Source organism: Andrographis paniculata, unplaced genomic scaffold, assembly GCF_009805555.1.
Source record: "Andrographis paniculata isolate CXL003 unplaced genomic scaffold, ASM980555v1 Contig15END, whole genome shotgun sequence".
In the NCBI taxonomy this organism is placed as follows: domain Eukaryota; kingdom Viridiplantae; phylum Streptophyta; class Magnoliopsida; order Lamiales; family Acanthaceae; genus Andrographis; species Andrographis paniculata.
Genome location: NW_026137435.1, coordinates 1,267,606 through 1,292,618, shown reverse-complemented (window position 1 = coordinate 1,292,618; position 25,013 = coordinate 1,267,606). Strand labels below are relative to the sequence as shown.

The following is a 25,013-nucleotide window of genomic DNA, read 5'->3' as shown; positions in this document are numbered from 1 at the left end:
TTTTGAAATAGACGAAAATGGAAAAACAAGACAATTCTTTTGGGATGGAAGGAGTATTAAATTAAAATAATATTTAAATTAAAATTCTAAACAAAAGCAAACAAGTATTTTTACAAATCATTTTATTTTAAATTCGTTTGATCTTCTATATCTGAATAAATCTAAATAATGCATATCTTTTGATCTGTCACACGTTAGGCACTTTTTGGATACTAGCCAATATATATGTATTATACAAATATAAACAAATGTATATACATATATAATATAAATAAATGTAGGGGTCATAATACCATATATAATATAAATAAATGTAGGGGTTGGACTTGTGACCGTGAGGTTATGGGTTCAAACCCCCGATGCTTCAGATCACCTGCCACGCATGATTCGCCTAGTGTGATTTTTTCGTCGGACCTGGTTTGCAGGGTATTAGATTCGGCCGGAGATTTACTCAGTGCACATTTTCGAGCAGTGGCTGCGGATTCTCACATCATCTAAAAAAAATTGTATATATAGCCATACACACAACTAACCATACTTGATGTTTTCTTTTTCCTTTACATTCACTTAATATTTTAATTTGATATTTTATGTAAAAAATATATATCCCCGACAGGGAATCATAAAGAATGAATAATATTTAAAATCTTTTTATTTTTATTTTTATTTTTCTCCTTAAAAAATAAATATGATTATTTACATCTAAAACTCCACATATTTTATAATATTTATTTATTCTAAATTATAAATAAATAAATGTATTTTTTTATTTACTTGTATTATAAAAAAATTTATTTTTTACAAAATGATATTTATATTACACTTATTTTTTATTGCAATATAATTTTTTAAAATATTTAAATATATATTCTATTTTTTTAATTATATATTAAATTTAAAATAATATTATAACTATTATTATTAACTAATTAATTATTATTATCTTAACTATTATATTATGTCACTAGTTAAAGGAATCAATTATTCTTATTATCATTTGTCTTCGAAACAGCCTAACAAATCCCAACAACCTACTCAAATAATATCATTTTATTTATTTATTTACTTATTTGTCTCACACTGATTAATCGTATCAATCACAATAGTTGATCAGTTTTGGGAAAAATACTTATGCCAAAATAATGTAAAATATTTCATTCGTCATTCAAATCTATTTTTATTTTTCTTTTTTTTGTTATCCAAATTTATTCTCGTTTCTCTTTTTAGTAAAAATATACTCACTCCGTTCCAAATAAGGTGCAACATTTGCTTTTGGCACGAGTTTTTAGGTGGGTGGTATTAAATAGGATAATTTAGAAATTAGGTGATGTAACGTAGAGAGAAATATATATTTTATTTTTTTATTTGGATAATGTCAGAGGATAAAGCGTGGGGTAAAAGATTAAATATAATTAATTATTTCATATTTTGAAAATATTGGATGGTGGAAATATTGCAGGGTGTTTGAGATACCATTTTTCTTAACAAGAAAAAAAAAATTCTATTCTTATCTATTTTTCTTAAAACCTGTGCCCGGTTAAATGAACACACAATTGGATGACGGAAGGAGTCCTGTATTACTTCCATTCCATTAATTATAACACAATTATTTAAATGACCGAATAACTTCTAGTCCATTGCCTTTTTTTTTTTTTGAAATATTTTATAAATTAGTAAAAATGATATATATATATATATATATATTACAATCAATAAAATATAATTAATTTTTTTAGTATACTATAAATACAAATAAAAATATCTTAAATAGGAACAATATGGATTATGATTTAGTTTTATTACTATTATTATTATTATTATTATTATTATTCAATTTTACAAAAATAGGTAGTAATTAATAAGAGTACTTAACTAAAATCTCGTTAAAAATACAATAGTGTGTTTGTTTGAAGGTTTGGATTTTGAGTTGGGATTTGAATAGTAAAAATTTTGAATTTGAATAGTTGTATGATGTGATATTTTGAATGTAAAATTAATTTTTAGTATAATATAAAAAAATGAGAAATAGGTGTTTGATTTGATATTTTTGGGGTAAAAATGAGATGAATAATGGAGATTTAATCCAATCCCCCAAACAAACACACCCGCTAATTTTTAAAAAATTAAATATATTGAATGTGAATAACTTAAATTGGTAACATAGATTTAATAAGGTGAATAGTAAAAATTTTGAATTTGAATAATTGTATGATGTAATATAAATAGGCGTTGATGTGATGTTTTAAATATAAAATCGATTATTAATATAATATAAAAAATAAAAAATAATTGTTTAATTTGATATTTTTATCTAAGCTAATTAATCATTATTAGATTTGAAATCTTCAAATAAATGATTAGATCTTAATTCAACAAGAATCAAATAAATCTTTTGTCAGCATAAAATCAGCATAAATAGTAAATAAAATAATTATGCAATAGCTTTTATAAATTACCATATTTTTTTGAGTTTTGTTTTATTTTATTTTGTTATATAATCATTGTGATTTCCTATCAAAAAATATATATATATATATATATATCATATTCTTTTAATTAAAATGACTAGGTTCTTTTAACATCATTTTTAATTACAATTTCATTAAATAATAGTAAAAATATAAAATATTTTATATAAAAGAAAAAAAAAACTTCAATACTCATATAAAAAAAATCAAAAGAATTATTACAAAAATTTAAATATTCCACCTAATATAATAGAACTATATTTTATATTTTTTACATAATTCTTTATGTCACATACAAAAAATTATTTTATTTAAAAATATTGAGTGAACAAAACCATTTGCATTCACACTATTATCACGCTATTAAAACATACAAAATATTTTTTTTAGATTTTTTTTTTTAATATTGAATAATGATTCTTAATGTGACATTTTTTAGAAAAAAAAAATACTACTAGTATTATTTTAATTAGGGATCTTGTTGTATAGTAAAAAAATTATAACAAAATTTTAAGAAACATGGCCACTTTCTTCATTTCTTTTAGCATTACCTATAACTTTCATTCTAAAAAACATTACTTTTAATATTTATTTAAAATCGACAACAAAATCAAAACAAACAAAGCAGTGTTTCTTTTATAGATTTTGGATCCAATTTTTACTTTTCATAAAAAAAATTCCTTTAAAAATAATAAACCGACCCAATTTCTATTTTTTAAATAAATAATTTCACATATAACACACAGTGTATTAATACTTATTTATATTACATAAGATAATTATTCAAATTCAAAATTTTACTATTCGAAACTCAGCTCTCAAATGTACGACCAAACATAAAAAAGATTGCTACAACTCACACAAACATACACATACCTATATATATATATATATACATATATGTATACAAACCATTTCTTGTAAAAAAAACTTCTCATCAAAACACAACCACCATGAACTTCTTTATTTCCTTCTCAATTTCCTTCTCGATCATATCGATCCTCGAGGGGTTCCATCTCGTCTCGACCGAAACCCTTATCGAATCCTCGTGCAAAACCTTCGCGCAATCCGACCCCAACATCGACTACGGCTTCTGCACGTCGTCGATGAAGGGGGCCACGGCGGGCGGGCGTGCCACCCTACCCGCCCTGGGGGCCATATCCCTACGACTTGTCCAGGATAACCTAACCGACACACGTCGCCACGTCAGAGAAATCCTCAATAACTCCTCGATGCTAAGCCCTTATTCGAGGCGATGCTTGCATGATTGCCTCGAGCTATTTTCCGACGCTGTCTCGGGCGTCGAGGACGCCGCGCGAGATTATGATGCGAAAAGGTTCGACGACGCCAATGTGAAAATGAGCGCCGTTATGGACGCTCCGACCACTTGCGAGGACGGGTTTAAGGAGGGGCCCGCTGCCGTCGCCTCGCCGCTTTCCAAGAGGAACCGCGACGCCTTTGAGCTGTCGGCGATTGCGCTCTCGATTATTAATGTGGTCCGGAGAGGGCCGGGTTGATCGGAAATTGTTGGGTTTTTGTTGTTCTTTGATTTTCTGTCTGTGCATTTCATCCGACTCTAAGGGTTTCATTTACCATTTGCGTCATTGTACTTAACGTTAAAAAATATCCTTATATTTGTGTAATTTTTTGCATAAATATAATTATAATAGTATTATAAGACACTAATAATAGTATTTTTGTCATTTCTCCTTAATTTGTTTTATATTTTTATATAATAATTAATATTCAAAGATCTAACCTGCAAAAAAATAAATGAGACTTTAGAGCTGGACAGAGGTAGTATAATTTTTTTATAAAAAATACTCAATATTTTAAATTAAAATATTAAATAAATGTATTTTTTAATAATTATTTTTATTTTTTTCATTATTTAATTATTACATTTTTTAAAAATATTATACTCCCTCCGTCCCAACTCAAAATACCATTTTTATTATTTTTGTTCGTCCCACTCCAAAGTATCAATTATCTATTTTAGTAAAAGTAATTATACGTCAATACGAAAATACCCTTAACTTTTACCTAAATTACAAACATACCATTACACGTATAGTTACATTTTACATAAAGTTTATCAAAATTTTTTATACACTTTCACTAATTAATAAAATATTATTATTTTTTAAAATCGCAAATGCCCTTTAAATTACTATTCAGATTTTAAAAAATAAAATAATATCGTATAGAGTTTTGGGTTAATAATAATTTTATAGGAGTATAAAAGAATAGGTGTAATGTCTTTTTAGAGTGTACAGACTAAGGCCAATAATTCTTGTTTAATTTGCTTGCATTGCTCAACAAAAAAATTATCCATTATATTTATTTATTTCTACGATTTATTTTAAACCACGTTCGTAATATAATAGGATATGTTTCACAACACATGTTATTTATTATTATTATTATTATAAAAAAATGTAAAATAAAAGTGGTGCCAATATATGTTTACTATAGAAGATAATCCCATTTTTATTTTATTTTTTACCGTCCCACCAGAAGATGATCGATTTCTATTTTTCATAAATTTATGGATGTTAAATATACTTAACAAATACTTCTTTCGTCCCATGTCTATATATCTATATGCTTTTTGCATGGAGTTTTAGAAATATTAGGATAAAGTAGAAATAAAGGTAAAAAGACTAAATTAACCCTATTCGTATTGCATGATATAAAAGTAATGATATTTGTGTAATATATTGTAAATTTGAAGACTATATTTAATGTTAGATAGATAGTACAATTACTAAAAAAGAAAATGAATATTTTGTTATGGGACGGACCAAAATGGAAAAATGGATAGATTGTAAGGGACGGAGGAGAGTATAAATCAATTTAATTGAACTTCTAACATCTTACACGTAGGATTTATTCAAATCCCTTTTATTTCTATCTCTCTCTTCGATTAACAAATATTTTTATCTACATTTAAAACTGCTCATTTTTTTTTATAAAACTAATTTATGGTAATGATAAATAAATAAATACATTTTTTTTTATTCATTTGTATTATATAAAATTTTATTGTCTACAAAATAATCCATATTGCATATATTTTATTGAGATATGATTCTAAAAATATTTAAAATATCGACAACATTACACATATAAAAAATAATAAAATATTATCATAACTTATTATTAATAACTTAATAACCTACGCTACCTAAAATACCGTGTCCGTAACAAAATGACTCATCTTTCACGGGACGAAGGAAGTATTATAAAATGTAAAATAAAACTATATATTAATACAAAATTGTTGTTGAAAATTTTGGTAATTTGACGTCTAACTCAATGGTCTCTCGATATATTAAAAATTGGGCTACTTCGTAGTCTGACTCACTGGATTACCCAAACTCCTTTCATATATCCTAAGCCCAAAATCAATCAATTTGATTAGGTAATTAAAGTGTAAAATCGTATATGTTTTGAGGGAGCTAGGAAGTTCGGTGAGTATAGAAATTTTTTTCGATGATCGATTCCGGTGAGTGTCAAGGCTTAGGATAAGGCGCCGCCGATCTCCAAATTTGAGGCGTTGATTACCTCAGGCCATTTTGCACCATGGACTGAGTTGAAATATGTTGTCTCTTTGTCGGAGAAAGAAGTTAGAAGAAAAAATCGACAAGTTTAGAGAACATCGGAGGTGTTACTCTCTATCCCGGGAAGACGCCGGAAAATTCGTGGACTGGAATCGAGATTTGATTCGAATTAGTGTTTAATTTTCTTTTTCGATTTGGTTTAGTTTGTTTTGAATTTTATTTGACTATTTTTTTTTTCTTTCATTAATTCATTATCGTATTTTATTACGAGATTTATTCGAATAATATAAATTCACTAGCAATTATAGCACATAATTCATGTCGGCAGTAGCAAAACAACGGCTCAATACCACATCAAATCATTAGTCATTACTTATTTATTTATTTATTTTTTTTAAAAAAAAACTGCTCAATTTGCAAAAATAAAACAGTAACTAACAAAATCTCATTGGTCAATTAACTGTAAAATGAAACAGTAACTGATCAGCCGACACGCATAGAGTTTTAATTGGACTATGTATAAATATTTATTATTATTATTATTATTATTATTATTATTATTTTTTTTTTTTTTTTTTTTTTTAATTCAATGTATTTTTATTTTATTATTTTCTCCTATTTTAATCAATATTATATTTTCTTTGTTATAATAAAAATAATTTATATATATATACATATAAAGCAAAACATTTCAAATTTTATAAAAATATTTATATTTTTTATATTTATAAAAATAAAAATATCATACATATTTTTATTAATTAATAAAATATTATTATTTTTTAATCTATTAAAATAATAATAATAATAATAATAATAATAATAATAACAGTGAATAGACCATCATTTTAATTTGTGTTACAGCCGCCAATTTGGCCGACACTGTGGTAGCCACCATCCCATGCACGTGATTGAATAGAAAATATATTCTTAAATCCATATCTCTAATACAAAGCTTGGGCGCCAATACGATACTAAGGTATATGATACTAAGGTATATGATACTAAGGTATACATTATACGAAATTTAAGGAATAATAGTATTAAATTAAAAATATGGATATAAAGTAAAATTATTCTGGTTTTACAAAGGGTTAAGAAATAGATTAAAGTGATAATTGTAGTAGCATTTATGTAAATATTATAAAAAAAATAAGGATAATTTGTTGAATAGTAGAGATCATCGTTACTACTTACTAAATAAAGATAAATTGTCGGACCTAGTTTGCAGGGTATTGGGTTCGGCCGGGGGTTTATCCAGTGCGCACTTTCGAGTAGCGGTTGCGGAAACACATCATCGAAAAAATAATAAATAAAAAAAATATAACAATTATTTTAGAACGAATAAAAATAAAAATACTCCCTCCGTCCCATAAGTAAATATCCATTTGTTTTTTGCACATAGTTTTAGAAATATTAGTATTATATTGGAATATAGTATGAATAAAATAGAAATTACTAAAACAACCTTATTAGTAAGTGTGGTATAAATGTAATGACATTTGTGTAATATATTGTAAGTTGTAAGGGTATTTGTAATATAGTACATTTACTTAAAAAAAAAAAATGGATACTTCGTTATGGGACTAAAATGAAAAAATAAATAATTTATCATGGGACGGAGGAAGTATATAGTAATTCAACAGTGCTACCCTTATCTCTATATATAGTAATTCCAATGTACCATTTTTTCTTGTAAGCAATTGACATATATAAAATCTTCTAAACATCTTTCGGCCACAAAAATGGCTTCTCCATACATTTCAACAATTCATCTAAATTCTCTCTTCATTTTCTCTGCAATTCTCATCTCTATTTTCACTCAAATTACGAGCACCGCCGCGCCGCAACCTCGTCCGACAACCCTAATCCGGCGAGTTTGCTTCAACACGACCCTAAAAATCGAGCCCAACTTGTGCGTCGAAATTCTTCAATCCAACCGACAAGTGGCATCCGCGAAAACCCTATTGGGCTTATCCGTGGCCATAATGAAAGCGGGGCGAAGAAATGCGACAAACATGCGAGAGTATGTCAAGAAACGACTCAAACGCTTTGCATCGGATCCCCGAGTTAGGGCTTCCCTAGGGGAGTGTAGATCTTCTTACAAGATGGTTTCCGTGTCGTTTAGAAATGCGCTTGTCTCCGTGAGGGACGACAATGAGTATTTGTCGGCGACTTATGAACTACAAGTGGGGATCGCCGATCACCTCAAAAAGTGCGTGGAGGCGCACGTCGAAGATGGGGAGATTTCGAGGGGAAATGCCGCGTTGCGAGTGTTCTTGGTTTCGGCGTTTGAGGCTTTGAATCGTCTCTAGATAGAGTTTTTATTGTTGCCGCTATCGCCATCACCGTCGCCGTTGTTTTGGAATTATATAAGAATGTGTATGTTTTTGTATTGTACGTTGCCTTTTTCGATCATGTCTATTTGTTCTGTATGATTTTACTGTTGTTATTTCTATGTAGGAAATCAAGTTGTCGATGAATTTCTAATTATATTTGAATGATCGAACCGGTTCTTGGTTGTGCATGTTCGTGTGGCTAGTGTTCTTGTATGTTCGAATGAAATATAAGATAATTTTGAAATTTTTTTATATATAAATTAATTGTATCTATAAATATATCTTTGTAATTTATATAAATATTAATGGATATTTTAATATTAATGTGTGTTTATTTTACTCTAATAAAAACTAAATATTTTTTTAATGAGACAGACCAAAATAATAAATATGATATTTAAATTGGAATAGAGGTATTAAAATATACACATATATTAACATAATATATTATACATATTTTATTTACACAATTATATAATATAAAATATTATTTTTTATATTACTAACATAATTTCTCATATTTGACATAGAAAATATTAACACTCCTTCTCATCCGTCCCATAACAAAGTATCAATTTTTCTGTTTTAGTCAGTTCCATAACAAAGTATCAATTTTTCCGTTTTAGTCAGTTCCATAATAAAGTATCAATTTTTTTTAGTAACTGTACTATCTACTTAACATTACAAATACCTTTACAACTTACAATATATTACACAAATCATTACCTTTATATCACATAATACTAACAAGGTTATTTTAGTCATTTTTAGTTTATTGTTACTATATCCAATATAATACTAATATTTCTAAAACCACATGCAAAAAGCAAACGAATACGTAGTTATAGGACGGAGGGAGTAAAAGATATAATATATACACACAATTACATAATATAGATAATATATACTCCCTTCATTCCATAACAATAGTCTCATTAGTGGCGGTAGCCACAGTCAACACTGTGTTGAACAACATATCGTGTGCTATTAAACAACACATAATATTACTACAAAAACACACTGTATATGCTAATATAATACAAATACAACACATGAACAACACACAATATTATTATAGACAACACAGTATTACTACATGTATATGTTAATATAATACAAATACAACGCATGCTATAGTCTCATACATCACATACAACAATTATTTTAGCACATGACATATTTGTATACAACACACTTGTTATTATTAAAAAACAACACATATATTTATTATACATACCATGTGTAATCCTAATGTGTGTTGTTTGCATATATGACGTGTGCTGACGTGAAAACTCAGCGTCGTAACCATCCCCACATTTAGGTTTTATACAAAATTTAAGAAATAATAATATTATATTAAAAGTGGGGTATAAATAGATAGTAAAACACTAAAATGACCTTATGAGTATATTAGTGTAAAAAGTAATAGGATGATAAAAAAAAAAAAAATTAGAGATATTTTTCAGATGATATAATTATTTTTGAAAACGAGACTATTGTTTTTGAGACGGACAAGTATATTCTATTTTTTTCAAAAAAATTAATAATTCAAATTTAAAACATTAGTATTTATTATATTAGCAACAAAACTGTCGCACAATCTATGGCTTGGCTTATATATCAAAGCTAATAATATCAGTGAAAACATTTGAATCATTTATTAGTGCAACAAAGAAGAGAATTAATGCATATCAACAGCGAAAAACAGTATCAGCAAGCACTGAAAGAGGCATAGAGAGGATTTCCAAACAGATCTTCAACTTCATGGATAGAGATAGATCAGAAACACAATGTTTAGCAGACCTTACCTGCTATAAAAGACGTCGGCCCGGCCGCCTGAATTTATTTACACGTCGAGCAAATGTGTAGGAACTTAGACAGGAACTCGCCGAGGTTTCTGCTGGGCAAAGTACTGCAGCAAAGATGAATGAAAAGGAGGAAGCAGCCAAAGTGAATCAAAAGTTCTAGCAAATCCAATCTCTGTCTGTTAAGGGACTTTTACTTTCGATGATAACTTACTCGTAAAGATTAAATTATCATCAAAAGTAAAACTCCCTTTCATGGCATCGGAACATCAGCCCCATCATCCAAAGTGATGTATATATACAAAACATGTATGTATACATTATATACATATATATTTGACGGGGCAGGGTGGGGCCGGGAATGATAGGGCCAGTGATCCCCTCCCCCCCTTTCATGTTTGTATTCGACAGTAGACTTATCTGTTTTTCTGCTCAGATTTCTTGATCAGTATCCAAATTATGCAATTAAAGGAGAGTAACATATAGGTTACTAACAATGAATTCTTGAGTCCAATATAATCGATTTATCTGTTTTTTTTGTTAGATTTCTTGATCAGTATCCACATATTTTGGTATATATATATATATAACTTAGGGAGTGATCATGCAAAATTGCAAATTATGATTGCAATTAAATGAGCGTAACATAGCAATGAATTATTGAATCCAGCATGATTTATAAAAGTATTATGTCTAGTTACCGCGGGAACGTAGGGTTGGCGCAGCGTCCAACCGAGGATTGGCAGCTTCCTACAAAAATTTGCTACTGTTGGCCAGAATCCACTGCATGTGAAAAAGATAGATCTGCAAATGTTAGGCCAATCATGTAGGAAATCGAATCTGGTGAACATATGAACTCAAATTTACCTGAAAAGGACAATGAGACCATATGTCTCCACAATCATTCCAACAATAGGCCATCCGGTGATCACAAAGAAGAAACCAACACCAAAAGAAAATGAACCCTGTCCAGATGTCGGAAATCAGATAATGAGATCGAAAGAAAGGAATAACTAGAAGGGAGACCAATTTGGTTCTGAGCATAGGACCTTATAGTTCTGGGGTTTCATGGAGAATTGAAGGGCGGACTTTGGTCCGATAGCCAAGATCAGTCCAGAGAGAAAGAGTATCTGGCCAACACAAGAATCACAGTGCAATCAATAGGGGAATTAACAGAAAAGGGAAATGTCGATTAAGATAATTGAGATTGAAGTTTCTTACATTGCCAATGGCAAGAAAAGCCTTATCAAAGAAAAGTAATACTCCAATCAAAGTGAATATAACACCAAATCCAGTCAGTCCTAGTCCAATCTCTATCGACAGGTACAAGAGGGTGATCAATGGATCGAACATTTAGGAATTACCATTAAAGAGACAGAAGGTTTCAAAACAATAGTACAGGAAACCAAGAGGATAAAGCAACTAAAATATGATTCAGGAAGGATAGCATTTGCACATAAGCTTTTAAGAATCAGACTAATGTGAAAAGACTTTCAAAGAGAGATCGAGATTAATTTGAACATGAGAGTTTTCAACTTCTCCAAATCAAAATAAGTGGAAAGTATATCAAGATTGTTGTAATCTGACCTACAAGTCCTTCATTAGTTTTCTCAAGCATGGAAGAAACCTGTCGATATCAGTTTACTTCTAAAAAGAATTGTGCTAGTGATGATTCTCTTCGAGTGAAACTGTAAAACAGAGCATTCTGATGACAATTTTCAGCACATTTGATTCTAAATATTCCGGAAACAAACAAGTTGTAGGTTATTCAACACATAATTACCATGGCACAAATCCAGGTGATTTCCATAATTAACATCATACAATCAACAATAACATTGAAAATCCCTGAGTTTTTGAATTTGAATAACAAAGTTCATACCAACATAGAAACAATTGAATTTAAATGCTTACTTCTCAGATCACTAGACTCGAAAGAAACCATGTTCTTGACAGCAATGTGGTACTTCAGCAGCCAATCTTTCTACACTTTCTGCACATCATCAGAAAGCACAAAGTATAATAATGCCAATCAAATAATTAATCGCCTTAGAGGCTGCAATTTCCACTCCATCATTCAGAAAGAAAATGAAATTACCACCAAATGTACATTAACCCTACATTAAGAAATTAAATAAAGGAAATGTAACATCAATTCTCGACATTAAAGCCTTTCTCATTTCCTTTTTTCTAGTCTTCATCAGAAACCGAAAAAAAATGAAGATCCAGTCGGATTCCAAATTCTAATTATCCTGGAACTATACTTGCATTAACGATGTCAATTTACTTAGACGAACTCAACTCAAGCAATAAAGCACGAAGCATGAACCAATTGAAAACAAAATGGTTGTGCGCGAGTGCGATCGAGATTGCTGCATTTGCACAACTAAGCATGTAACCATACTCGAAATTAATCGCGCAGCAGAAAGGTATTCCACGACGTGGCGTATGAGATGAAAACCAGAAAGTATTCTGAGAAGAAGAATTGGGAGGAGGAGTAGTTACCTTCAGTTTCAGTTCTTCGCACTCTCTATCAGCTGCGTTCGTTGTGTTGTAACTGTGAAGCTCAGCGGTTACAATTTACAAGCATTTTCAAATGGGAAAATTATATAGCACCTATTGTATTGTATTTTTAGTAAAGATAAAAAATGATGTTACGTTTTATTTAGTGCGTGAAATTGATTGTGTTAATATAAAGTTTGCATCAAATATTTTTTTTTTTAAAATTGATATTTAGTTATTTAAATTATATAAGTTTTATACAAATAAAAAATACAAAATATCTTAAATAATTTTTTTTGTATTAAATAAATAATTTATTAATCCTTCATTTTTATAGTTTTTTGCGACAAATTGTTGTCTGATTTTTATAAAAATTATAAAAATAAATAATTGATTTATTTATTTTATTCAAAAAAAAATTATTTAAGCTATTTTATGTTTTTTATTTGTATAAAACTCTTTATTTTGAACCAAACATCAATTTTAGACCAAAAGGATGTTTCATGCAAATTTTCCATTAACACATGGGAGTTTCATGAAATAAATAAAATACATGATGTTTTATGCATTTTTAGTAAAATACTGATGTGTTATATAATTTATTCTTTTAAAAAATAAAATAAAAATAAACTATAAACATTTAAATCAAATAAGTAGGTTTTTATCTTAATATTTTGTAATTACCCCTCGTGTTTGCGACAAAACTTACGAGTTTTCATAAATTATATATTTAATATTAAGAATATTTTTATAACTTACAATATACTTCCTTCGTCGTCCAATGGTGTGTTCGTTTGATCCGACACGAATTAAAAAATAAATAAATAAAAATTAAAAAAAAAATTGGGTAAAAAAAAAGTAGAAAAAGTAATATTTGCTTACTAAAATAACGAAAATAAATTTGAATGACACATCCTGACATTACCTTTGTATTATACAAAATTATTTTTGCCATTTTAGCATTATTCCTACTTCATATCCATATAATACTAGAAAAATGTATTTGAATACTTCTTTTTTTTTTTAAGGAACAAAAAGAATACCAAGGGTGTGTTTGTTTGGGTGTTTGGATTTTGAGTTGGGATTTAAGGGTGTGTTTGTTTGGGTGTTTGGATTTTGAGTTGGGATTTAAATAGTAAAAATTTTGAATTTGAATAGTTGTATGATGTGGTATAAATAGGTGTTGATGTGACGTTTTGAATGTAAAATTAATTTTTAGTATAATACTAAAAATAAAAAAATAAGTGTTTGATTTGATATTTTTGGGAGAAAAATTTTGGATGAATAAACACACCCTAAATATATTTTACTGTATATATTTGATTAAATCTAGTTTATTGGATTAATTTTAAATTTAGTAGTCCTTGTAGCAATGAGTGGACATATACGTGGGTGTGTCAATTTTATTAAATTATTAAAATTAATTGTTGTTATTAAATATATAATATATATAAAGTTTTAATATGAGAATTATTTGAATAAATTTAAATATTTTACATGATAATTTTTTTAGTATTTTAAATATTAAAATTAATAGATTTTATCGGTTAAATATATGTTGTAAAAATAATGTCTATATATAATTTAGTAGTATATATATTCATTTTTCTATAAGTAATTTTTAAAATTATAATTTAGTTGAAAATTATATCGATAAAAAATTTAAAATATTTGAACAAAACAAAAGTCAAATTTCATTAATTTGTTACTGTTATTTTAATATAATTAAATTATAAAATATTTTCTCCGATCAAAATAATTATTTCATATTTTTTATCAGTCAAACTTATGCATAATTTATTTATAATAAAAATTTATCCATTCACAATTTTATTATCCTTATTTAAACAAATAATGATAAAATTTGTTACCATTTTTCTACTTACTCCACTATAATATCCTCAATTTATTTTTTTAGTTATCTCACATTTTGCATTAAAAAACAATTACCTAAAAAACCATACAAATATACTTTAGGATAATAAAAAATCTACGAAAAAAATATTATTTAAAGACGTCTAATTAATTAAGAAAATAAAATATAATTTAATTATATATTATACTTTGTGGAGGAATCCACCGTCTAAAATTTTTTTAAAAATATTATATTTGTGGTGGGACTCACCATCTAAAAATTTAAAAAAAAAAAAATAAAAAATAGTATATTTGTAATGGAATTTATAAAAAAAATTTAAAAAAAAAATAGAAAAAACTATGTTAGCCACGTGCCAACACAAAATCAAGGGTAAATATATATATATTAGATTTTTTAATATTAAAAATATTAATTTTTATATATTTATATACAATTTATTTCTCAAAATTGTCTAAATTTATATATAATTATGTAATTATTTTTTATTTAAATTTATTAGTTAAATATTAAATAAATTATAACATTTTGTCCCCGAAATTTAGATGCTAATTTTGTCACTAAGTATCAAAATAATATTCTATCCATTATTATACCATATAAATAATTATAAATTAAAATTAATATAACTATATAATTTAATTAAGATTAAAAAAAATATCAATGTGGGACGGAGGGAGTAGCTTGTTGCGAAAAATATCAAAAAATAAAAAAGAACAAACAAGGACACAAGAATACTAATTCAATCATTTACGACGCTGTAAAATCAAAAATTTTACTATATAATATGCAAAAACACATATAAAACTGAGAATACATAAATATTTATAACTTAAGCCTAATAATACTCAAATCATATATGTTTAGAATATACTACTCTCTTCGTCCGCCTGATCGTGTTTTTGTATTTAACATTAAAAATATATTTATTTGTAAATCCTTGGGAAGCAACCGTCTTCATTTTACAGCTCGTGATTTGCTTATTTATTTACGTTTGACCCTCGGATAATGGGTATTATTGTATTTACCCCCAGAATTTCTCCAATATTGCGCTTAGATCCAGCTGCATTGATTAAGGATCTCGTCGAGAATTGAACTGAACAAACGCGCAAATTCGTCGTTCGGACCGTCTCCACATTTCTCGGCCAAGTTTCCGATCATTTTCCGACGAGATCGCCAACTATCCGTCGGAATAGAAGTGGTATTCGGTTGGATTTGTAAGGTCCGATCATGGCTCCTGTTTCGGCTCTTGCTAAGTACAAATTGGTGTTCTTGGGGGATCAGTCTGTCGGTAAAACCAGCATTATTACACGGTTTATGTACGACAAATTCGATAATACTTATCAGGTGCGGGAACGGATGCATGATGGAGTTGCGGTTTAGCTTTTTCAATCTCGTTTTGATTTAGTAGGGAGTGCGGATCTGAATTCGATTAGGTCTAGGCATTCTCTTTAATCCTTGCCATTGAATTTTCTGTACTTTTAGTTGCGGAGATTCTTTTCTCAGTGTTGTTAATCAAAAATTTCAATTTGTTTGACATATGCGCTGATAAGAGCTTCTGAAACGCTAGAAGATTCTTAGGATTATCATTGTTGATTATAACTAGTTTTCTAACAATATCTTTTGCTGATCGTTGTTGGTTTCTCATCCTGTCAAATTTATGAAGAAATCTTGCAAGTTAGATAGTTAGGACTTGGAGGAAGTATGCTGTTTTGAAATTTGTTATTGAAGGACATTTGTATTCTTGATTAGAAATTGGATTCCAGATTATACTCAAAAGGTAATGATGAACGCTTCAAAAAGTGCTTTCATTCTTCCATATGAAATAAACCTTCAATAATTTGTTGCAGACCACTTGTAAAGTGAGCTAACTTTTCCCGTAGCCATCAATTTGGTAATATAGGAATTGATCAGGCCCTGTTCATTTGGGATAGAAAGTATCACTTTTTTAAGGATGAGATTCAGACTCTCATATAAAGCCAATCTAATGGGCTCCATCCTCCATATACAAAGTCTTGAATGGATTGAATTGGGAAGAATAGAAGCACTTACTCATAGTATAGTATCTTCTAGTAGAAACTTCTGTTGAGTCGAAGTTGTTGGCACCCGTTAGTTTCGAATAGAATGGAGTCCTTGTAGGAACCATCTTATGGCTTATAGAAAAAGAATTAAAAGTTTATGCATTCAAAATTAAATTTAATTATCTTTTGCATTCATTTATCCCCAGTCTTATAGAATGAAGCCTGGGCGCTGCGACAAGATAGAAACTCTGTAGGCTTACCCAAGGATGCCGACGAATGCTCCCTTAACATCTAGTTGGCTTATGCTTGTCTAGTCTTCTTATTCAATAGAGGAAAAAAAAATTTACCTGTCATTTGCAGCACCTCATTAGATTCCTTTCTGGTCCATTATCCATTTTCATGTGCCTTAATCTTTCTGCTCTTCAAATATTGAAAACAAAAGTAGCTAAAAGAACAGCTAGATTACTAAGAAAATTTCCTAATATCTGGTGTTTTTGCGATTGATCTTTTCTTTAGGCTACAATCGGTATTGATTTCCTCTCCAAAACAATGTATCTTGAAGATCGGACTGTTCGCTTGCAGCTGTGGTAAGAGATTTTTGTTGCCATGAAATTAATGGATGCATCCTCAGATTTATTCAGCATTATGCTCTGATTCATATATATTTCTCTCAATTTATATTGCAACTCATTTCTGTAGTACTTTATTTTCAATTGATACTAATTGTCAAAAATTAATAAATGATCGTCACTGCCAAACTTCATTCGGTTAATTCAGTGCTTGCCCTTGCACATGCCTAGCAATTTCTAATTTTCCTTTTGTCATCTAACATATTTTGCAATTCACTTATGTTAATCTATGTTTTTGGCCCTGGAAGAATAATATTTTCACCTTTTGCAATCAGGGATACTGCTGGACAGGAAAGGTTTAGGAGTCTTATTCCAAGCTACATAAGAGACTCGTCAGTTGCAGTCATCGTATATGATGTTGCAAGTAAGGAGTTCTTTCTCATATTTATGAATATACACTTTCATACAATCTGATTCGAAATTTAGGTTTAAGGTTTCTTGAATGATGTGTTATTTCTGCATTCGATTGTGGTATTTCATTGGCTATCAGGCAGGCAATCCTTTCTCAACACTTCAAAGTGGGTTGAGGAGGTTCGTACGGAGAGAGGAAGTGATGTCATTATTGTTCTTGTGGGCAACAAAACTGATCTTGTGGACAAGAGGTAAAGATTTTTTTGTCTATTTCCGTGTCTTAATTTCCATTTCCCCTCTTACAAGCATTCTGACCGTCTTCTTATTATATGTGTCCTTCCGTTGATTACCATATATTGAGGAATCATTTTGATTATTATGTGACGAAGAAGAGAAAGACCATTATAGAAGTGTAAAGTGGTGTGTTGAATTCATTATAATGGTTGGATATTACTTAAGAATGTATTATTAACTGAGTCTTTGGTAGTGTGTTTGTTCTACTACTACCAAGTATGAAATCGTCGTCTAAAGAAAAACAGAATGGGAGTTGATTTCATTAGTTTTGTACTATTGCATTGGTTTTAATACATAAACTAAACTACTTGGCTGCATATCTGCTATTTTAGATATATGACAATATTTATTTCCTAACTGCAGGCAAGTTTCAATCGAGGAAGGAGAGGGCAAAGCCCGCGATCTCAACGTCATGTTTATTGAAACTAGTGCTAAGGCTGGATTCAACATAAAGGTACTTACTTACACTGCAGTAGGGTTGTAAATGAATCAAATAATTTTGTTCGATTTGATATTCGATTCGAAAATTTATGATTCGAATTCAAATAAAAATATTCGAATATGAATCAAATACAAATATGAAATTTTAATATTCGATTCGATATTTGTAAATATTCGATTAGATAATAAAAAATATATATATAGTATAAAATATAATATACATAAATATGTATTTTCCAATAAAAATAAATTAAACTAAATTTATTAATAAAAATATTACATAAATAAATATAATATAATTAAAACTATACTTATATAATGATATTTTTATTTATATTAAAAGAAAGAAGTTTTTTTTGTCAATGTGAAAAAATAATACATAATAAATATGTATACTTTTTATTAATTTTTTTTATATATTATTATTAAAAATTTTAATTAAAAGTAGTTCGAATCGAATCAGATAAACTAAAAACGAATCACATCTTGAATCAAATATTTGTATAATATTGAAATCCAATCGAATAATGTAAAAACTATTTTGAATTGAATACGAATATCATTTTAAGATTCGAAAAGAATTGAATAGTCGAATATTTTTTTTGAATCGAATGGAATACTGCAGTATTCGATTTGATTCGATTCGTTTACAATCTTACACTGCATTATTCTTTTCCCCCAAATTCTTATTTGCCATGCGGATCATTTCCTTTCGAAATAAATGGTGTTTGTACTTGTCAAATGTCAATATTGCTGAATTACCCTTTATAACAAACCTTGGATCCCGACTTTTCCTTTCAGCCATTGTTCAGGAAAATCGCTGCAGCCCTTCCCGGAATGGAAACTCTATCATCAGCGAAGCAAGAAGACATGGTCGATGTCAACTTGAAATCGAGCAATAATAATGCCTCTCAGTCGGGACAACAGGCAGGAGGGTGTTCCTGCTGATCACATGAACTTCGCGCAATTTGTAAAGTGCTCATTACTGTTATTCCTTGCTTCGAATTTTGTTTAAAAATTTTGAAAGAGTATTCTCATTCGGATACAGTATTCATATTATTGTTGTTCGAATATATATATATATATATATATATGTTGAGACAAAAATTTTGAATGAAAGACATAAGTTATATATATGAGTTTAATTAATGCTGGTAACAATCAATCCTCTGAGATCTTTTCTAGCAAAGTGAAGGGACAGGGAGGAAGATGATGTTGGGACAACATTGGACATGAAGGAGCAGCATGTCGAAGATGCGATTACGAGGGTTGTTTCTAACTTCGTCGATGCATTTCATACCTCTCGATTCTCCGGGGCTTCGATTCTGCACCAATTATCTGGTAAGAATTCAGCTGCTGTTCTTGATGCATTTGTTCATTGCTATTTCTTCAATTTTCCTTTCTTGAAGATTATTTTTGTTTTTTTTTTTTTTGTTTTGGTGAATTCTTTTGTGTTGTAGTTTGATTTGTGTGTTTATTATTGTTATTTTATAATTTGGATCATTTCCAAATTGTGAAATTTATTCAAAATGCATAGAAGGATCCAAATTATTCTAACTTCTGCCCATATCTATCTATCAGTTTATTTTTATTTTTTTTTTGCACGAAATTTAAAAAAGATTAGTTAAAAAGACTAAACTAATATTTGTATTTTATGATATAAAAATAATGACATTTGTGTAATATATTATAAATTAGAAGGATATTTGTAAATTATTTTTAAAAAAATGGATACTTAGACAGACAACATGGAAAATAGATAGATTATTAAGGAACTAATGGAGTATATATGTATACATATACTTAAAAAGAGTATATTACGTTTGTTTTGTGTTTTGGTTTGGAGGTTTTTTTTTTTTTTATATGTGAAATACAAGAAATTGTGTCCGTTGCATAGATAATATAAAAATAATTTATGTATGTAATATATTAATTTTTTTTGAAAAAATATGTTTGAAAAATTATGTGTAAAAGAACACAGGCTTGGTGTTTTATTATTATTACTCCATCCGTCCCATAACAAATTATCTATTTTTTCATTTTAGTCCGTCTTATAATTATTTTTATATTACATATAATAATAAGGTTATTTTAATTATTTCTACTTTATTTCTACCATATCCCAATATAATACTAATATTTTTAAAATTATGTGTAAAAAGTAAATGAATATTTAATTTTGGGACGGACGGAGTATTATTATTATTATTCTGTACCCATGCTTACTTTAGAGCATGTGATCAATCGCATTTAGCAATCATAAATATGCGTACAAGACCTACTATTATTTAAGGGTGTGTTTGTTTGGGGAATTTTTCCAAAATTTTATTCATTTTTCTTCTCTAAAAAATATTAAATCAAACACATTTTTTTATATTTTTTATATTATATTAAAAATTAATTTTACATTCAAAATATCACATCATCGTCTATTTATAACATTACATCGTACAATTATTCATATTCAAAATTTTTACTATTCAAATCTCAATTCAAAATTCAAACTCCCAACCAAACATAGAAAAGAACAAAATTTATTAGTTAGAAAGTAAATTTAATTTGAATATAAAGTCATGCCTCAAGATATCCGGTGGGCTGATCCGACCCGGGCCAAAACCATGCTACTCTGTTTTGAATAGATGTATGATGTGATATAAATAGGTGGTGATGTAATATTTTGAATGTAAAATTAATTTTTAGTATAATATAGAAAATAAAAAATAGGTATTTAATTTGATATTTTAGATGAAAATTTTTTTAATGAATAGTAAAAATTTTAACAAATACTCCAAACACACGCCAAGTGACCTCTTTCTTGGTCCAAGTTTTTAGAATCGGACGGGATCCCATCTCGGTCCAAAATTGGCCTAAACTATTTAACCCATAAAAATAATTTTTTATTAAAGTAAATACTACCCCACGATCTCGGATCTATCTATCTATTTATTTTTTATACGAAAGTTTATAAATATTAATATTATATTATGATATATAGAAATAAAGGTAGAAAGATTAAACTAACTTTATTAGCATTGCATGATATAAATGTAATGACATTTGCATAATATATTGTAAATTAGAAGGGTATTTGTAATGTTAGCAGATAGTACAATTACTAAAAAAAAAAAAAAGAAATAAATACATTGTTATAGGATTGATCAAAATGAAAAAAATAGATAAATTATTAAAGGCCGAAAGAGTATTAAATATATAAACATATCATAAATAATACTTCCTCTGTCCCAACACAATAGTCTTGTTTACCATTTTTGTCCGTCCCAAAACAATAATTATATTTTTATAAATAACCATATCACCATAAAACTGCCACTACTTGTTATACTAATATACTCACAAGGGCAAAAAAGTCATTTATTCATATTTTTTACCAACTACCAATATAATATCAATATTCTTTAAATCTCGTGTCCAACCTAATTAAGACTATATTTATTTCTTTGATCTACTATAACCGTCCCACGAGAAGAGTACCATGACCTTTTTATATTCTTATTATATCAATATGTAATCAAAATCAAACGAAAATGACAAAAACACCACTATTAGTCTCTTATAATATAAATACAATGACATTTGCGAAGTAAATTATATAAATATAATGATATTTTTAACTTTAAGTACAATAACACAAAAGACAAATATTATCATTTTTATGGGACGGAGGTAGTATATTATATTCACGTCAAAAATTCAAATTATTATTATTTTAAAAAAATATTCATTATAACATCGTCACTTTCATCCACAAATACAAATGCATCCAAAAATTTTAAATTATACTCCCCCTATTCACAAACTAAATGTGTTATATTCTTATTTGAAATATCCAACAATTATTATTTTTTTTTTTAAATTTTTATATACAAATTTACTCTTTTGCTCTTACTTTATTTACTATTTTTTTTTCATACGCAAAATTAAGGACAAATTTATTATTTTATAACAAAAATTCTAATTACTTAAAAATATATGTAAATATGAAATAATACATTAGAAAATATAAAATAGGAGCATATAATTGAAACCCTTACCAATTTTTCATTGAAAATTTCTACCATTAATGTTTTGGTGGATTGATTTTAATTATTATAAAGTGTCACACTCAATTTCTATTTCTTTTATTTTATTTTTTTGTCTTATTCAATTATCAACTTACTTACGTGTAATATAATATATTTTTTAAGAAATAAAAATCCATTTGACTTTTGTTTACTTTTGAAACAATCTTATCCTAAAATATTTAATTACACGAAAGTTGTATTTTTGTCAATAATAAAAATTCAATACTTTATGTAATAATTATATGCTTTATTTATTTATTAATTTATAATTTTTTTATGCACAAATAAAACTAAAAGACAAAAATATCCTAACCAACTCTAACCACTGCTTTTATGTTAAGGTTTCTTGTTTTTATTACGTCAATTTAATAGCAATTTATTAAAATTTCAAATAAAACAGTGCAATGATATAAATTAAATATTTATCTAAAAAAATAATAATTAGGTGGGAAGAAAAATTATGGGAATTAATAATAATTGTGACGTCTCAATAATATTTGATAAATAAATGACATTAAGGAAATTTAAAGGGTGGATCCATCTATACACCTTTTTTTAATTATTGAAAATATAAAGTCTGTTAATTAATTAATTAATTTAGTTTAAATATATTTTAAAAAACTAAAATTAATGAAAATATATTGCATTTTTTTCGAATAAAATATGTATCGATGTGGTGATGTATTTATTAAGTGCTTTTTTGTTTTTAAATTTTTTCTGTATATTCTATATTTATTGAAAAATAGAAAAGGAAAAAGAAAAACAGAGAAAAAAAAAACACGCAGCATAGGCAAATTGAAATAAATTTAATTTAGATAATATTTAAATTTAAATATTCAATTAAAAAATACTGTATATTTATACAATTTAAAATAGAAGTAATTATAATTTAAAACTCAAATGAGAGACGTAAAGATCCTCTATATATATAAAGTAAATAAATCAATAATAATAAATACGTAATGGACAGTTGAATGCATTTAAAATTGGTTGTCGGAAAATTAAAATAATTAAATTTTCCCACAACATTCCACTACACAAAATTAAATTTGTCACACACATAAAAATAATTAATTATTGTAAAAATAATTAATTATTTCCTAACCCACAATTTCACCACTAACCCCACCCTTTCGCGGAAATTCTTATTCGCCCACTTTCGCTCTCATCCCTCTCACTCTCTCTCTACAAATCCCCAAAATTGTAGACAAAGAAGACAAAAAGCCACACAAACAAACACCCAACATATCTATACATACAAAAAATTTGTATCTATAGCTGTCGATGAGGTGCAAGAAGCACGCCGCCGCCGCCGGCAGCGGCGTCTGCGCAACCTGCCTCCGGGAACGCCTCTGCGTCGTAATGGCGGCGGAGGCGGCGGCGCAAGTCATGGTCCGGGACCAGAGTCCGCGTCGGTGCCACCGCTCCTCCGCCGCCACGTGGCTGCCCAAAGGCGGCCACCCGCCGGCGGCGGCCGTCGACGTTGGGAACGATAGGAAGAAGACTGGTCGGAGAATTACGTCATGGTTTTGGAGGCTATTCGGATCCGGTCCGGATTCGGATCAGGGTCTGGATCCGAATCCGGGTACGGGTCCGGGCGATTTTGTTAAGGCTTCGCCGCATTGGTTTTCCCCGATCGTCGCCGGCCGCCGGAGGGAGCCAGGCGAGGCGGCGAACGAAGGTACGGCTGGCGGCGGGAGGAAGCTCCGCCGCGACCGGCGCCGGGGAATGTCGCCGGAGAGATGCTCCGACGAGGAATCGAGCGGGTACTCCTCGTCGGAGTCGTCGCAAGGGTGGAGGCAGACGCCGCGGAGGACGGCGGCGCCGGGGCGGCGGTGCGGTGGGAAGACGGCGGGTCAATGCAGGGCTGTCTCCGGGCTGGGCTTTTGCCTGAGTCCTTTGGTTCGGGCCAGCCCGAACCGGCAATGGAACCAGAAAGGATTCCCGCCAGAGATGGCGGGGGAGTCCAGACCGCCGGCGAAGATGCAACTCTCCGACTCCGGTTCGCTTTGCAAGAACCGGTCGCGGAAGCTCGCCGATATCGGGCGGTGGAGCCACCACAACCGCCGCCATTGATTCAGTCTTCGGACATTTGACTTTTAACAACTTTGACCTTTGGCAATATCGCAGTTCTACTTCTGCCCCGTTTGATATTTATTTATTATTGTTGGATTTTCCTCTTTCGAAAATGGGCACATAAGATTTTTACAGAATAAAAATAGATATTTTTTATTATAAGATTTTTTTTTTTCATTCCAATTCACTTTATAATTTTTTTTTTTATTACTGTATTATTTTTATTCGTGCAATTCAAAATCTCAGTCAAGTCACATATGACTTCTTTTTTCTTTTTTTTTTTTTGTCACTTTTTTTATTTTTAATAAATTATTTCATTTTAAACATATTGAATAAATATTAATCAATTTAATTATATTGTTAGCCATATAAACCACTCAAAATTCATTTATTTCTAATTTTCAAAAAATAAATATTTTTATCTATATTTAAAAATTTTCATTTTCTATAATATTAGGTTTAAGTTAAATATAAATAAATAATTTTTTATTTATTTATTTGTATTATATATAATTTTATTATCTACGAAATGATATGCATATTACATATATTTGATTGAAATATAATAC

The 25,013-nt window shown here is 28.8% G+C and overlaps 4 protein-coding genes across 4 annotated transcripts; 3 read left to right on the top strand and 1 right to left on the bottom strand.

Moving 5' to 3' along the window:
- Positions 1–3,404: 3,404 nt before the first annotated feature.
- On the top strand, positions 3,405–4,143 carry LOC127263008 (putative invertase inhibitor). The gene has a single exon (XM_051291923.1). It carries the CDS (start codon positions 3,422–3,424, stop codon positions 3,983–3,985), a length of 564 nt encoding a protein of 187 aa, XP_051147880.1. The 5' UTR covers positions 3,405–3,421; the 3' UTR covers positions 3,986–4,143.
- A 6,100-nt stretch (positions 4,144–10,243) lies between these two features.
- On the bottom strand, positions 10,244–12,713 carry LOC127262982 (vesicle transport protein GOT1-like). Its single transcript, XM_051291876.1, has 7 exons — positions 12,681–12,713; positions 12,090–12,168; positions 11,397–11,488; positions 11,225–11,305; positions 11,043–11,140; positions 10,877–10,958; positions 10,244–10,282 (listed from the first exon to the last, which is right to left on the bottom strand). The coding sequence occupies exons 2-7, from the start codon at positions 12,118–12,120 to the stop codon at positions 10,244–10,246; spliced, it is 423 nt and encodes a 140-aa protein (XP_051147833.1). The 5' UTR covers positions 12,121–12,168; positions 12,681–12,713.
- Positions 12,714–15,611: 2,898 nt separating this feature from the next.
- Positions 15,612–19,336, top strand: LOC127263394 (ras-related protein RABH1b-like). Its single transcript, XM_051292396.1, has 6 exons — positions 15,612–15,897; positions 17,088–17,158; positions 17,476–17,564; positions 17,691–17,802; positions 18,209–18,299; positions 19,088–19,336. The coding sequence occupies exons 1-6, from the start codon at positions 15,781–15,783 to the stop codon at positions 19,232–19,234; spliced, it is 627 nt and encodes a 208-aa protein (XP_051148353.1). The 5' UTR covers positions 15,612–15,780; the 3' UTR covers positions 19,235–19,336.
- A 124-nt stretch (positions 19,337–19,460) lies between these two features.
- On the top strand, positions 19,461–24,575 carry LOC127263386 (uncharacterized). Its single transcript, XM_051292382.1, has 2 exons — positions 19,461–19,627; positions 23,576–24,575. The coding sequence occupies exon 2, from the start codon at positions 23,653–23,655 to the stop codon at positions 24,442–24,444; it is 792 nt and encodes a 263-aa protein (XP_051148339.1). The 5' UTR covers positions 19,461–19,627; positions 23,576–23,652; the 3' UTR covers positions 24,445–24,575.
- Positions 24,576–25,013: the final 438 nt, after the last annotated feature.

What these genes read in the sequence shown, in the direction of transcription:
- LOC127263008 (XM_051291923.1), top strand. Translation starts at nt 3,422, where the DNA reads ATGAACTTCTTTATTTCCTTCTCAATTTCCTTCTCGATCATATCGATC.
- LOC127262982 (XM_051291876.1), bottom strand. Translation starts at nt 12,120, where the DNA reads ATGGTTTCTTTCGAGTCTAGTGATCTGAGAA. An exon ending in CGAGTCTAGTGATCTGAGAA is followed by an intron (nt 11,489 to 12,089) that starts GTAAGCATTTAA and finishes ACCTGTCGATAG; the next exon opens with AGATTGGACTAGGACTGACT. An exon ending in TGAAACCCCAGAACTATAAG is followed by an intron (nt 11,141 to 11,224) that starts GTCCTATGCTCA and finishes ACATCTGGACAG; the next exon opens with GGTTCATTTTCTTTTGGTGT.
- LOC127263394 (XM_051292396.1), top strand. Translation starts at nt 15,781, where the DNA reads ATGGCTCCTGTTTCGGCTCTTGCTAAGTACAAATTGGTGTTCTTGGGG. An exon ending in AATTCGATAATACTTATCAG is followed by an intron (nt 15,898 to 17,087) that starts GTGCGGGAACGG and finishes TCTTTTCTTTAG; the next exon opens with GCTACAATCGGTATTGATTT. An exon ending in ACTGTTCGCTTGCAGCTGTG is followed by an intron (nt 17,159 to 17,475) that starts GTAAGAGATTTT and finishes TTTTGCAATCAG; the next exon opens with GGATACTGCTGGACAGGAAA.
- LOC127263386 (XM_051292382.1), top strand. Translation starts at nt 23,653, where the DNA reads ATGAGGTGCAAGAAGCACGCCGCCGCCGCCGGCAGCGGCGTCTGCGCA.